A 15,993-nucleotide genomic window follows, 5' to 3' on the forward strand; every position below is an offset into this window, starting at 1 on the left:
CTCAACTCTACTCTCAATATTCTCGTGAGCCGGGAACGCCCATTGGCCACATGGCTAATTTGACCGAGTGCCTGTAGGTGTGTGAGTGTACGTATATATGTACTATATGTGCATATACATGTAGTATCTAAGATATATATTTAAAGACGCAAATGATTTACATGAGATGATGGCAAGCGAAAACCATTTGAGCTTTTTTTTCCTGCCATGATCGTGTTGCTGGCCTGGTTAGCCGCACTGTGCGGTTGCAACAAAGCAAAAACCTCCACTGATTCTGTGGGCAGGACCATCAGAAACCCAAAATCGCTTCCTGCGTGTACAGGTACTTGCTTCTTTGATGACTCGCATTCTGGAGGAGAACAAAAATATGACAAAAAAAAAAAAACACACACAGACAGAAGGGCCCCTGGTGAACAATTTTGCAACCTCTATCACTGATTTGGAGCAGGTGCACACATTGTCAAGAGCAGTCAGTTGTCAGTGGACAGTGCCTTGAACTTTCAACTCAGCTTTATTTATTGAGCTCTTAAAAAAAACAACTAGCGCTATGATAAAGGGCTGTGCATCAGATTCAAACTATATAGAATAAAGTGCTATAGAATAAAAATGTTTATGTTTCAAATATCCACCAATTGTGAGCAAACCCATTTCCAACCACCATTAATGTTGTCCAACAGCAAAATTGTTCTCATTCTGATTGGTGCACTCAGCGATAAAAAATATTCATCTCACTCATCTCTCACTATCAATAACATGGCTTTCAATTAAATGGGCCAAGTCATATATCTAATTTTGAAATAATCCTCACGACGGAATTAAAAGTTTGCATGTGTTGGCGAGAGGTGCAATGCTCATTAAGGCGGCGACAGGCCGCACTAAATCCCCCAGCCGAAGACGGGTGAAGCTAAAGGAGGTGACTGAGCTAATTGTCGACTGTCACGATCCATATCGCTATCAACTGTCAAATGAGCACATTTCAGATGTATTCTCTCAACACCCCCTCACCCCTAACTCAGCCCCCTAGGAACACAAGGGTGTGAGAGAGCGAGACAGCTTGAAAGAACGAGGGAGGCAAATAAATACCGAGAGACATTAATGTGATGAGAACGATGCCCGCTCTCTTCCTCTGATTAAAAATACAATAACACACACACGCACACACGCGCTCGCAGGTAAGAACATGTGGCCTGCGATAAGGCCTTTGTCAACGAACGAATTAACGAAGCAGCAGCCTTCAATGGAGGCTGAGAAAGCTTCTGAGATAAACCATCACACAGTGGACAATATTCCATACATACATTAGGTTACAGCGTAGGCATTTTCTTGGCATTTTTTTTTTCATCCTAGCACACCTTAAATTGGACAGATTATTTGTTTTGTATTGTGCTATATGTCTTTTTTAAATGGGCTAAAACAGTAAAACGTGATCCCCTCTCCATCGCGGGGGTTTCGTTCCAGAACAATAAGCAATAAGTAAAATCAAAATACCCTGTTTTAATATTCCGTAGACGTGTTTTTATAGCATTTATGACATTTCATTTCTTTTAAGGTCTTTAAACACACTTTTAAAACAATACAAACACAATTAAACACACGCAGGGCCTTCCATAATTAGTGGCACCCCCTGGTTAAGATGCATTCTTTGGCTTCTAATAAATTCATTTTGTTCTATATAATAAAGCACCAACATTGAAAAAAAGAGGAAAATCCAACCATTAATTCAAGCTCATTTATTCAGTGGGAGAAAAAAAATCCCACATTTAGAAATAATTATTTTACATCAAATGTTCCACAATTATTCACACGCCTGATATTAATACTTAGCACCTTTAGCAACAAAACAGAACCTAACCTTCTCCTATAATGTACCGCATTATGGGAGAACACGAAAGAGGGGTCTTCGACCATTCCTCTTAGCACAATCTCTCTAATTCATTCAGCGAACTGGGTGCCTCTCCTCTGCACTCTGTTCTTGAGCTCACGCCACAGGTTTTCAATAGGGTTGAGGTCTGGGGACTGAGATGGCCATGTGAGCCCCTTGTTTCTGTGTCTGGTCAAGAGTGTGTGGCAACCAGTGGAATCTTTAGTAAGATGGTTCAAATGACTCTTTAGTTGCCAACGTTAATGTAATTTGTCCCTCCTCACTTGTGCGGACCGAACCTTATTTTCAATGAGGCTGTGATTGGCTGTGGCCGATAAGACTGTCCATCAAGCAAACACAAATCACATCACTGTTTCTTTATATTTTTTAAGCTGTACTCTGCAGGATTTTTCTCCCAAATATCTTTACAATAGCCTTTTCATTTGACCATTTATGACTCACACATCTTAGAAATAGTAGATTAACACCTTTAGCTGTTCACAATGGGTATTTCTGCAAACATCCGGAAAATAATTTTCAGGCTGGAATTGGAATTGCAAATTTCCTGCACTCCATCGTGCGCGTTCTCGCCAGTGACCGACATAGACCCAAGACGTCCAAGGACGACTACACTGGCATTTTTGTTTTTATATCTACACACAAAATTCGAAGAGGTCACCTGTCCAATATGTTATTCACTAATTTTTATGTATGCCTAATCAGACATGACATGAAATGTATCTATGTTCTATTTTCCTGTCCACTGTCAATCAATGAAAAGCGTCTTGGTGGGCGGGCAAGGCCCTCGATGGCCCCCATGGTGATGGGTGTGGTTCCTTTTCATAGTTTATGTGGCGTTTCTCCAGAGCGACATGGAGGAGGAAGCCATTCTGCATGGTATGTCATCAAAAACAATCCATACAACAAACCAGTTGAATAATTTGAGCAAATAGCGCACAAAGTGATAAAGTGTAAAGCATGAAAATGCGAGCAGTTTGCACAACCTGCCTACGTAAACATTCAAGGTATAGCCGCTAATAACTAGTCAGCACTCAATTGTGTTGTCTTTTCATTATGCACATTTGCAAATAGCAATGATGTTATTGCCGTATGTAGGATCATAGCTTCAAAATTATAATGTTCACATTTAAATGCGGAGTCATTATTCCCGAGGTGTCCTAATTTTAGTACGTAGTTCCTTTGTAATTTTATAGTGTTCGACATTTGTACTGTCAAGTTAAACATTTGAGAAAAAAAGTCCATGTTAATAAAAGGTTGAATTATAATTATCTTTGTTGTCAGGACCAATGCTTTAAAACTGCCCATGAAAAACATTTATATCGCTTGGCACCTAATATTAGTCATTCTACGCAGAGGATAAATACTGTAAGCCTGTACTTACTGCCATGTTGTTTGCTTCCATTGGGGGTGGCATTAAACATCTTGGCAATGCTTGTTGATCCAATCCTCTGATTGGTTATTCTGCGCAAGCCGAGTTTAACTAGCAAATCAAGTTCCAAGTCGGAGAAAGAATCCTCACAATTTCAAGATTTCAATGCAAGTCACAGAACATGAAGATAGCTGTGTTTCACAATCTGTATGGTGTAGTTTGTAGTCAACAAGCCCTGTGATGTCCTCACGAGGACTGTGGTTACACTTGTGGTTGGCTCTAGTGTTCACAGTTTAGCCTGGATGCAAAAGTGAAAGCCAGAGCATAAGATACAGTGTGGGGAAAAAAAGAAAATCACAGAAGCATCTTTATCCACTCCGAGACATATCAGGCTTCAGCTGGTCACTGATGGAAAGCAGATAAGGTTTCACTCTGGCTGGAGATGGGTAATTGGACAGTTATGGAGAGATAGAAGAGCGCGGGGCCCAGGAGCCATGAAACAGAGTTAATCAAGACTCGGCATCAGTAAATTGTCTGCGAAAGAGCACATCAGGAGTTCTGACAAGATAAGCGAGGCCTTACTCAAAGGCGGAGCTCTAACTATGACGGCAAAAAATTTGGATGGAGGAAAAGCCTGAGCCACTTGTCAACGCTGTCATCTTTATGGCGGGTCAGGAGGGGGTGCCTGCTTACCTTCTCCGTTGTTAGAGTGGGAATAAATTCTGAACACACGTTTTATGCACACTATGGAGATAATATAAGAAACAAAATGTTGCATGTAGCATTGATAGATCCATTGGCAATGGTAGGGGTGAGAACTGAGGGGTCGGGGGTCAAGACATTACGTAAAGGTGGCAGCTGGTATCCCTTGCCACCATGTCAAACCGCCATTCAGTAAAGTGTTTTAAATAAGGTATGGTGTAATTATCTGTTTTTTCATTTAAGCATTAGAACACCATCACGTAGATGTTTGCCAGTCAATAATGTTTCCCTTGGTGTGTTAGCATTAAGCCAGTGGATTTTAAAGTTACATGTTTCTGTTAAATACTCAAGTTGTAATCCTCTTTGCCAAAGAAAAGGCAAAAACAAAGATTTGCAGCTCATATCTCAAAGTGATAGAGTTTTGGTAACAATGAGCGTAATTTGCACAAACTTTCCAACATATTTTTTCCCTCTCTGAAACTGTTGAACAGGGTCACACAGAGTGCAGGTATCTTATATCACATTTGTCAACTTTATAAGTGTCTAGACAGATTTCAGCCCGTGCCGGTGACATGTACAAAATCGACTCCAAATGAGTTTCACGAGTAATCGACTTCCACTCGCAGTCCTGAAAATTTGGACCATTTACAGTAAGTCTTGCTGCCGATGAAATGAGCTTTTCTTTTAGTCCACCATGATTAGGTTTCCATCTTTGTTGTTCCCCTGCAGCGATTTCCCCAGGAAGCAGCATCCTGTGGTACAGGAGCAGGTGGGCCCTTCATGGACGAGAGTTTGGAGCAGGAATAAAAGACGGTGTATTGCTCCATAGATATAAAACAATCCTGGAGAAGCCTCCTTCAGAGCATACTCTGCATTTCAAAAATGTTGTGTCTGCGTTGCCTTTTAACAACATCCAAAATGCTGCAAAATAGTGAGCTTAGCAGCAAATCTTGATTGCACTCATCCCCCACTGACTCGTTGCAAAGACACTGACACAGGCAATTAATTTTGTGTGGGAGACACTTGTCCTAATTGGGCATACAGAAAGTGGGACTTTTCTTGGCTGCGTGTAAGGCAAAGTGACAGAGAAGTAAAGACCATCTGGTCCCACTGGAGTGAGAAGACATGGTGTACAAATAGGAACAGGAGAAACAAGAAAAATAGACGGCACCTTCGCTCTCGCTTCTAATTGGAGAGGGGTTTTTATTTGGTCATTTGACACAAGTGGCTACTAGTTGAGGACTTGTGGATATCAGGATACAGTCCACTTCGTTGGACGTCGGCTAAAGCGGTGACAGTACTCCAATCCCACATTGCCCACTTCCACACAGCGAACGGGGCCATGTCCCAGTTGAGACAATTGTCAGTTGTGTCACATTTAAAGGGAATGTGAGGAGCCACACTATGATTAAGGGCAACTTTGGTCGCCTGTCTTCAGGCCCACTGCGGCAAAGACCTTCCACTTTTCGGTACGCCGGCGTGTGTTTGTCTGCGGAATTACCAATACCTGCTCTAATGCATGGAGGTGTTGATTTACACTGCACACCTTGGCGGGTTCACGCCGTTCACGAAAATACAGCCCTGAGCATCCATTTAATTTCTAGTTGTTTTTTTTGTTTTAATTTATTCTTGATATTTGTTTCTTGACATTTAAATTCCAATTGCAAAAAAATGCTCAAAGTGAGAGAAGTGAGCGAGAGGAACTTGGCTGCTCAAGGCTGAAGTCGGCAGGGACAAACTGATCTGACACGGCTGCTGGAACTTGGAAGGAGTCTCAGCAGTGAGGGATGAACACGGGGTGAGACAGAAAAGAGCAAAGGCGGGGGTAAAGGAGTACGAGAGTCGACTTTCCCTCCTCTCGCCGGGTCTCATCTCCTCTGCATGACAGCGCCGCTCGCTCGGCTTTCTAGCGTGGCCTGTTTGGCGCGGGGACGAGACGGTGACATTTGCAACAGTTTACGTAAACGCTGCGGTGATTAATAGCACTTATTCATATATCAGTCTGAGCAGCGCACTGAAAATTCACTCACACGTGCACTGAAAGAACTGGGCTATGCTGTGCCACTTGGATTGTATAAAAGATAACAAACTCATTTATTACATGTTCATAAATTGACAGACATCACAACATACTTGCACGGTCGCTGTGAGTGCTTGTCACACAGTTGCTAGGTACCACAAGGAAAGGCTACAAAAAACAAACATGCGTTCACATACAAGAGGGGTCAATGCAGCAACAGATTAAAGCCATATTCTGTCGTTTGAATGATTTCCGGTAAGAGAAAACAAAGCGCAGGAGAGTGCCGAAGCTCATTATCATTATCTTTTATTTCTTCTTTTTTTTTTTTTTTTTTTGCTTACATCAAATAGAACAGACATACATTGGCACATGCAAAGTCAACACTTTGTGGTGCTTCTCATTACCATCCAAATGCCATTGAACACAGACTGCTTATCTATTTTAGTACTCCAAACAAGAAAATAGTCTCAAATATTTACACAAAAAAAAATAGACGTACAATGCCCATCACTCAAATATAATCATCATGAGGGTTAGATTTCTTTTTTTTTTTGTTCTTTTTTTTTCATCGATTTGTGTAAAACAAAATACTGTATGTGGCAGAGCTCGCTGTTTCAAGGTTCAATTTGATGTACTTGGAGCAAATAGAGGCACAGAAGAAAATCACTTAGAAACAATACAGAAGAAAAATCAGATAATGGGAATCCCAAGAGAATATGGCTTTAATGACATTGTAAAACAAAGTATCTCAAAAGCAGATCCACTCTCCTTGATGCCCTCGTCCGCGGCGACCCCTTTTAGTGGTCAGCTTGTTCTCCGCCAGGGTCTGCCCGGTCAAAACCGCCACACGATGCAGCACTGCTCGTCTCAATCAAGTCTGGATGGAGGTGGGATGCGGTCCGCCATCCTGTGTGAGCGGGCGGGTGCTGCAGGACGTGCTGAGACACTCACAAGCCTCTCAAGGTTCCTCTGGAGCTTCCCGTTTTCTTTTCAATCACAAATGACAGACAAGCAGCATTCATCCTCCAGCATATCAGATCCTGAGGTTGTTGTAATTCACGTACGTCTTCTTGGTGGCTTGACCTAAAGGAGGAGACAAAGAAGATTGTGGGGAAGTCGAAACTAAGATAGGACTTATTTGGGACAATAATGTAATTGCGATTTTTCGAGTAAGCTGGCCGTTGTTTCCCACCGCCATTTCTATGGCTTTCACGACCGGCATATGTCCAAAAAACCAAATGATTCCAAAGCTAGCTCACCATTTCCACCATTCGAAAGCTTTCAGACAAACTCCAAGTCAAATCAGGACGTGCAATTTGATGTTTGACCTTGAAAAGGTCCTGTAAGGGTACTTTTTTATTTTTTTTTGGTACAAAAAATACCTAAACAAATATATTAGTGGTCATGCTGTTTTTTCTTCTTTTTACTTGTCTTGCAACTACAACAGCATTGATTTAAAATAAATAACAACAAAACCAATAATTTACAGATAAAAAAAAATAAAGATAATTATACTTGTGAACATTATATAAACATAGTGGAAAAGGAGAGCAACAAGGGAGGAACATGCAGCTGGGCCACAAAAAAAAAAAAAAACGCTTCTTGAAGGTGATTTGCACATTTTTTCAGATGTTTGCTAAGGTTACTTGTCATTCCCAACTGTCATTTTAAAGATTGATTGCACTTCTGACAACATGCATTGAGTAGCGCCGTTGTGACCTTGTGATGTCATCCCTCTGTCCTTCTTCAGTCTCCAGGCGCGCAAACCAAGAATAACGAAACTTTTATGTTAGTGTAACGTTGCACTGAGTGTAAATTGATTAGTCATGCCTAAAGAGAGAAAAGCTCAGCGACTCCGTTTGTAGCAACAGAGCTAACCCAAGGGACACCGGCTTGTGCTGTGCTGAGTGTACGATCTGAAAACCTGACTCCTCTTCGTGGCCCGTGCTGTCAAAGCGATGACACAGTGACAGTGTGGCTTTGAAGCTCGAGTAGGTGGGGCGGGGAAGGCAGAGTCACCGCCATTGTCACACAAATAATGATCGCACACACCAAAATAATATTGGAAAAACTACACGCACAATGGACCTTTTTAAATAAATTCTATGAATCATGTCATTGTATGATCACATTGGCACAGGACAGGGGTGAGATGGCCACTATCGGATTGTGAACACGCATCAAAACGCATCAGAGAGGTCGAAGGTGTAAAATAACGTTCATATAGCCGAAAAAGATTGAAAATAAATTTGAGTGATTTCTCCGAGACCGTTAAGAGAACCATAAAGGGTGAAGCTTATCGATATTGCAATTTTCCAAAATTGATCCCGGGGCCATGTTTTTTGTTTTGTTTTTTTTCTTTTTTTGTGGGTGGGGGACAAATTGCAGCCTTTGTGATTTCAAAATTGCATTCTACTACATTGCAGCAGATTTGTTGATTTGAATTTGGTTATTTGTTCAACCCCAGCCTAAACTAAACTCATCCCATTTTCTATACCACTTAACGTTTACAAAGGTCATAGGTGAGCTGGATCACATCCTGAACTTTGGGAGCGCTACGATAACGATAAAACAGACAAAATTGAACTAACATAAATTAAAAATGTTTATTTTGGGGAGCACTGAAAACGAGATGAGACCAGCTGTCTTGTTGACGATAACAAGATGCACATTTTCAACACCTGCCACAAGCATAATGGGGAGTCAAATTTTGAATCGCTTATTTTAATTGTTTCTATGCCCAGGCGTGCAAATAGGTCTTTACGTGATATTGGCCTGTGGCGGAAAAAAAAAGGCATTATTCCAGTGCGCTGAAAAAGTATCAATGTCGACTTTGACTCGACTTTCATCAAATTATACTCAATTACAAAAACCTTGAGTCTTCAGTCGGGAGTACAATGAAGAGAAGCAGATGTGCTATCCACTCGTCCATCGTGCCGCCCAAAACAAAACCATTCTTCAAATTTGCAAGAAAATATGCGCCTTCTGCTTGAGTATCAAACTGTGTAGTGCATTCTTCTCACCAGCTGTGAGCAATCACAAGCAACGTGCTCTGGGCCCGAGTATCATTTGCACTCCCGGTGCCCAACTCCAACCTCACTTTCTATTTTCACACGTTAACTAGCGATAAAAAAACAAACACCCCACAAGTGAGCACCAAAAAAAAAAAAAACATTATATGTGCTCCTCGTGTGGATCGCCATGGAAACGAGCTGTGCGCTCGCCTCGCAGCCGCAGTGTGCCCTCCTGTGATGTGAAAGCGCGTTCGATGTTTCATACATTCAAGGTGCGTGGCTTCTATTTGAGGTCTCGCCGACTCGTCACGATGTGTGCGAGGTGTTCGAGGAAGGGACTTAGGTTTGGAGGCTCAAAGGTGGTGTGGGGGATTCGATTTTTCATGTTGCGGACTGCACTCAGTCAACAAGGCTCACGTCTGTTATCCGCCCTGTACAATGGAGAAGGTCGAAGCATTCTGCCTTAATTAGATAGATTCCCGTTCTACTGCTTTAATGTTGCTATGGCAACTAACTCCCCTGGGCTATGCAATTAAAGTCGGACCATTCCTTTACAGCGTTTTGTAGTCTGGGGCTGCAAGTATGATAAATAAAACATCACGTACTACAGAGTTTTGCTCGTAACTATAAGCAACGTTCAGGAACACCAGCCAGCCATTCTGAGAGCAAGTGAATGTCAATTTGTGTGGATTTTCTTTTTTTATTATTTATAATCTTATACATACTGGATGCATGGCGGCCCCTGTTTTCTATATGTTATCCCTCTGTTTTTTCAGTAATTGATGAGATTAACTTGACCTGAAAAGCATCAAGAATATTTGCTCTGCTTTATTGGCCTATGCTTGCCTGGCTCATACACACATACTGTGGTGCCTTGAAATATGAATCTAATTTGTTCTGAGACCACACTGTAACTCATAACGCTCTTCCCCCATTGAAATAAATGGAAATACCAAAAATCCCTCTCTCTCTCTATATATATATATATATAGATATGTAGTTCTGCGACTTCTGGCTCAATTCTACAAGCTTGTAAGTTATCTAGCATTGGTTTGCGATAAACTCAAACCTACTGTTTTTTTCTACTTCAATGTAGCTGAAATGTGATGATATATAACGTCTTCTCTTCCTCCCGGGGTCAGTGCAAAGCATGACCATAAATGCTTCACTTTTATGCATTGTTATTTTTGTAACTCAATCACGACCTACTGACCTAGCGTTATTTTCCCGGAATTGTGTGAGAACTTGCCACCTAACCTAGTGTCATTTTTGCTGTGAATCGCGGGAGAACTTGGCAAGGAGAGCATTAATCGACGCCAATAAATCATATATTACTTTTCGTCTCATCTTTGCTTGTGAACTAAAATGTCCATAGATTTTGGGGCCAGTTATTATTTAATGAACCACATTTGTGTCTCATCGTTATAAGTCCATGAAAATGTAAACTGATATTGTCCCACGTATTGTTTATTAATGGAGGTTTGCGTCTCGTCTAGTCTAGTTTTTACCGAGGATAAATGTGCATTGAGAAAATATTTTTGACTAGTTTTTGTTAACGTAATGAACACTGTACAATATTAGAAGAGCTATTTTCTCATTCAAAACATTTTTTTGGCGTACTGGAGCAAATTAATGGCATTTCCATTTATTTCAATGGGGAAAGATGATTTGAGATGGTGAGCGCTCGTATCTCAAGGAACCTCTCTATGGCGATTGCAGTTTAAGTTGAGGATATTGAAGGATGACCATTTCAAAGGGGACCAATCTCGCTTTTTCTGAAGCTATTAGCCCCCGTCAATACCAGTGCAAATGTGCAGAAGTGCTCATCTTCATAATCCTACAAATCACGCCGAGTCGTCTCCTCTAGGGCTGACAGGCCCTGAAAGCGAGGTATTTGGCGCTCTGATGGTTACAGGCATTGACGGACAGTCTTCGGGGACAGCAGAGCCACAGTTCAGGTTTCGGGGCGGTCATGCACATAAATTCGCCATTAATAAATGTCACTTCCACTGCTGCACAAAAAAATAAATATATAAAAAAATAAAAAAGGCCAATGAGGGAGGCAAGGGTGCAGGATAGAGCGATAAGGCGAGAAGACATTGGTAGAGGTGAAAGGCCCACAGAGCAGATGACAATATGCACTTCTGGGATGGCATCCTGTAGACCAAATGACCCACTAGGGGACTTTTGATGATGAGCTGTGACAGATGCTGAAGTTTGGACCAGCCCACCCCTGTGGAGAATGTCTCGCCCCATCGGCTGCATGTGCAATTCCAACAGTATCTCTTTATGTACCAAATCTCTGACTGACCGCGTTCATGCGCACATTCAGGAAAAGCACACGAGCACATTGGGCTCATGACAGACGAGTATGACAACTGTTGGCTGTTTGGAGACATTCCAGGGAATAGCTGTCATCCCGTAGACATCATTCAGAGCTTTTGAGGAGCTTGTGCACCTGTGGGCGCCATGATGGCTCCGTGTGATTAGAAGCGTTGCGGGAGAGGAGGCGTTTGGCCCATGTGATGTGTGATTTGCATGAGCCGTCAATCCTCACCATCTTGGCGCCAACAAGGAGAGATGCATTCAGTGTGCTTCCAATGACGGACGTACAGTGAACTTCGTGTTTTGTTTTGTTTTTTTTCATGTGTGGATTTTAGGACACCTGCAGTGAGATTTCCTATGCTGCTCAATTTGGTTCATGGTCTTGCAGTGAATCTTTGGTCGGCAGTGAATAGCGGAACCCATATAGACAAGCATTAACACCAATGGGCAATGGAGAGCAGGGGTGTCAGTTTCATTTTCATCTACAGTCATATCGTAGTCATGGTTTGCCTGGGCTGTGATGACTGTGAAAATCAAATAATCACCTCATCAGATTTTTAAATATTACTGTCAGGCGGAAGACCTTGTACCCCAAAATATGGTCAATTCTTCAGTTTTTCACAAATTGATACTAAAGCTCACTATGATTTTGACTAATTATCAAGCCTGAGAGCAAATCTATCAACACTCTTGGGCTCTCGAACTGTCAGAGAGTGATTACCCTCTTCTTGACCCCACGGGAGCCTCATGGCATTGTGTCCCCTTAAAAATGCGTGAAAATAGTTGCTGGTTACATTTGAGTAAAAACAATAGCCTTAATGCTTTGTTGCAGAAGCAACCAGTCAGCCACAAAAGTGCAGATTAATTTTCAACCATTACTTTGTCAGCTCATTGTTTTATTCACTGCATCAATCACGAGTCTCAGACCTTTGGAAAAAAAATAGGAAGATGACGTAACCACAGTCATTCACGTTTGTTAGGTTAAAACCTTTTCTCTTGTTGATGACGTGTACGTAGCATTGCAATAGTGATATATAATGCATTTTATTTAAAAGAGCCACTCGCAATATCCGTTTTCATTCCTCAGAACTGCGAGGCAGATGTACAAAATTACCCGTGCCACAGTGGAGTTTTAATTTTATATATAATATATATATATATACATATATATATATTTATAATTTCATTTAGAATGATTATATTATTATTATTATTATTATCATTATTATTATTACAACCAATCGCATCCAGGCACCCCTTTATGGACTTTACTTAGTGCATTCTGGCACAATCATGCTGGAAAAGAAAAGGGCCTTCCTCAAATTACTCTCAACATTGGCTACTATACAATTAATCGACCGTGTGTCTAAGAAGGTTAACAAATGAATAATTAACAAATGAATTCATTAAACGTGTCCCAATAGTGTATTTGGACCTCACACAAACCCACACTCTAACACCCGAACCTTAAGAATCATTGAGATAATGTCGAGTCAGAGCGTCGTGGTCTGACTAACACTGCTCTGCTCGATAGACGGATTATCCCCTTCAATTCCATTGATAGAATTCTCAGTTCTTCTTCTTCTTCTACTTCAAATCTCTCCGTTCCTCCTCTTCCTGCGGCACACTCGGGTTAAAGGTCTTGGAGATAACTGATACGCTGTTCTATAGGCATTAGACATACTTTTTACCCTGGCACACAACCAATTAAATTGGCCAAATGGGATTTCCCAGTGCAAGAAAGGAAGTTGAAGAAAGACAGCAGAAGTAGCAGAAAGACATATCACTATACCTTGTCGGAGAAACCATTTAAAAAACTTCAATCGCATAGCTACACACAAACACAAGAATGGAGATCCTTCGACATTTCCTAGAAGTTCAGCCATATAATCTTTGTCAACGAAAGGAAGATGGAGCTGACAGGTTTTTCACGGTGTTTAGCTCATGTATGAAGTGACGCTTCCACTGTAGCTTTATGTCTAGCTGACATGATGTAAAGGTTACTCACTCATAGGGTCAGCAGCGGGGTTCTCACATAGCTCAGTCTTGGCTTCTCCATTGGGTCTCTCGCTGGGCTTCTGCGACAAGCGTGACGACATGGTCGCGGCTGTCACCACCGCCTTGAAGCTACGTTTCCTCTTTTGTACGTTGAGCTCAGGGTGGAAGATAATGATGTAAACCTTGGGCATGTAGAGCATGCCCAGTGCTACTGAGGCACTGAGGTTCATAGAAATGGTCAGAGTAGTCGTCTGGATGTAGAGCTGGGAGGAAGCACACACAGGTGACAAAAAAGAAAAGAGTTTGATTAAGGGCAAGTAGAAAATGGGTATGAATGGCACTGTGAGAAGTGTGAGATTCAAATGTCAGTTTTGGACTGGATAGAAAATGAAGTTCAATGATGCGTAACCATCACATTACTCGAAAGGCAAGAACAAATGCTGAACAATTTTGAAAAGTAATCTTTTTTTTCTCCTCAATATTGCGATTTAATCTGTGATTTTTTTCAAGGTATTCTTTCCATGTAGTTTTTAAACAAACACAAGCATAAATCAATTACATGACAATAAACAAAATGAGATATACTATACGTAAATGAAATTTGGGGCTTATAGGTTAAGCTTGGACTAAAATAAATGCATGCATACATATAAATAAATAAATTATAGAGACAAAGAATTAGATAATGAAAAAGATACACAAATCCACACATTTTAAAATAACAAAATCCTTATGTGTTTTAATGAGAAAAAAGCACTATGTTATGTTAAATAAAATAAGCAATGACATAAAACACTGAAATAAATACTTTTTGTGACATTGCATCATTTGAAATATGCCAGTATAAGACAGATTTACAGTTTATAGAGACATCTCAACCTTTTTCTAAGCTCATCAGTACGGCACTAGCATTAGTCATTCTATGCAGAGGACATAGATTAAATTCCTTTGAGTATTGTTATATTATCTGCATGTGTAACCTGCGGCACTGTTTGTTTTCAGATATCCGTCGCTTAAAGGGTAACAACACCGCCACATAGATGCTAATTATGGGTGAAACGAGTCCCTGAGTAATTCGTGTACCTTGGTTCCAAAAATTGCCTGAGGCATTTTTTCTGCCTCGAGTACCCGCTTATTTATGTGTAAACCTCCTCAAGCCAACAATTGTTGCTATGCATGACAGTAAAACCCCACCAACGCGGTGAGAATGCAAACTTCAATATAAACCTTACCAAACCATATTATATATGGACATCAATGCCTTGGTAAACTTTTATTTTGAAGTTGTTCCCGGCAATGTAACGGCTGACTTGATTCATCTCTCCGAATATAGTTGGGGCCATATACCGTAGAGGTTATGTGGTTGTTTGTTTCAAATACACAGAGTGTAATTGTCTTTGTTTTATGGGTAGTTTGACATGAAATCTCAACTGGGAGAGGCAATATAGATTTTGAAGCATGTTTTGTATTTTTATTAATTATAGCTGACAAACTGTAACCTTTTGTCAAATCAGTTGAAATGACTGCCACCATACAGTTCTCGTGGTTTACCATCACCAAATTTTAGCTCGTAGGTCAAAGGAAAAAAAAAAAAACTTGGCTGATTGACTGCTTGGATCTTAAAACCCATAAATTGGCATTATTCTCTCCCAAGCCAAAACCATCAGAAACACATAATGATGCTCAGTTCTGATTGACACTAAGCTATATTAACAGATGTGCAATAATATGTGTAGAACTAGGGCCAGACTGATCAGAATTTTTTTTAGGCCGATTCCACTTCTATATTTGGTAGAAAAAGATCGGATAACTGCATAATTGTCCGTTTGCGTTAAAAATATAAAATTAATATAGCAGTGGTGGGCGGTCAAGGCCTTCAAGGCCTTCTCTGCTGGCCTAACATAATCAAGAAATCAAGATCATATTCTTCACATTGATTTTTATTATATCCTCGTGTTGAATTTTTAGTTTTGAGTTTTTATTCAATAGGAATTCAGCTAGCTCGTGTTGCCAGGCAGATTTCATAATACCACACAGTAGCACGCACTATTCGCCCGAGGCCTTCATTGTCTTGTGTGTTCGGATACAATCGTGCGGGCATCTGTTCTGTTTGAGTAGGGGGCCTTTTACAATTGATAGATAGTTGTGATAGCCAATCAGAGTTGATGACCGTAAGGCCTTCTCTCTGGCCATAACATTGAAGGTGTTGAATGCATCTTGTGATTGGATACTTACTTGTGAGGGGCCAGTGATACGCGGAATCAACACATCACAAAGTAACTGGCGACTGTTTGAAAATCTAAAATATATTCTTGTTTTTTTAAACCACAATGGCCGAAGGAGGGAGAAGTGTGGATTTTATTGCAGATACACTTGCATGGCCATTTTCAAGACAGACCTTCCAAGAGAATCTAGGTCGTCCAACACTCACTCAGTCGTCCATAAGTGACTTTCTGTATTTTATTTCTCCAGCCTTGGTGTCATAAATGATGGTAATCTAAGGGGGATTTATTCAAATAGGATTAAGTAGGACTTCACTGAAGGCCTACGTGTGAAATGCACGGCCCGACACTGCAATACAGTGACTTCTTTTTTGGTTCTATAAGGCGTACAACACGAATTACAGTCAGAACATTTGACTCTTTTACAATAATTTGCCTTTCAGTATTTTTGAGCAAATAAA

The 15,993-nt window shown here is 40.8% G+C and overlaps 1 protein-coding gene across 1 annotated transcript in view; it reads right to left on the reverse strand.

The window, feature by feature from the left end:
- Window positions 1-6,018: 6,018 nt before the first annotated feature.
- grm7 (glutamate metabotropic receptor 7) overlaps window positions 6,019-15,993 on the reverse strand; it is a 118,218-nt gene continuing 108,243 nt past the window's right edge. Inside the window, exons 9-10 of the mRNA XM_088290282.1 lie at window positions 13,321-13,573; window positions 6,019-7,056 (exon numbers count right to left, since the gene is read on the reverse strand). Of these exons, the coding sequence (XP_088146408.1) occupies window positions 7,007-7,056; window positions 13,321-13,573 (303 nt within the window). The 3' untranslated portion in view covers window positions 6,019-7,006. The remainder of the gene's footprint in view (window positions 7,057-13,320; window positions 13,574-15,993) is intronic.

The sequence above is a fragment of the Idiotropiscis lumnitzeri genome, chromosome 3 (genome assembly GCF_059441095.1).
Source record: "Idiotropiscis lumnitzeri isolate Australia: NSW breed Sydney's pygmy pipehorse chromosome 3, RoL_Ilum_1.0, whole genome shotgun sequence".
NCBI lineage: Eukaryota > Metazoa > Chordata > Actinopteri > Syngnathiformes > Syngnathidae > Idiotropiscis > Idiotropiscis lumnitzeri.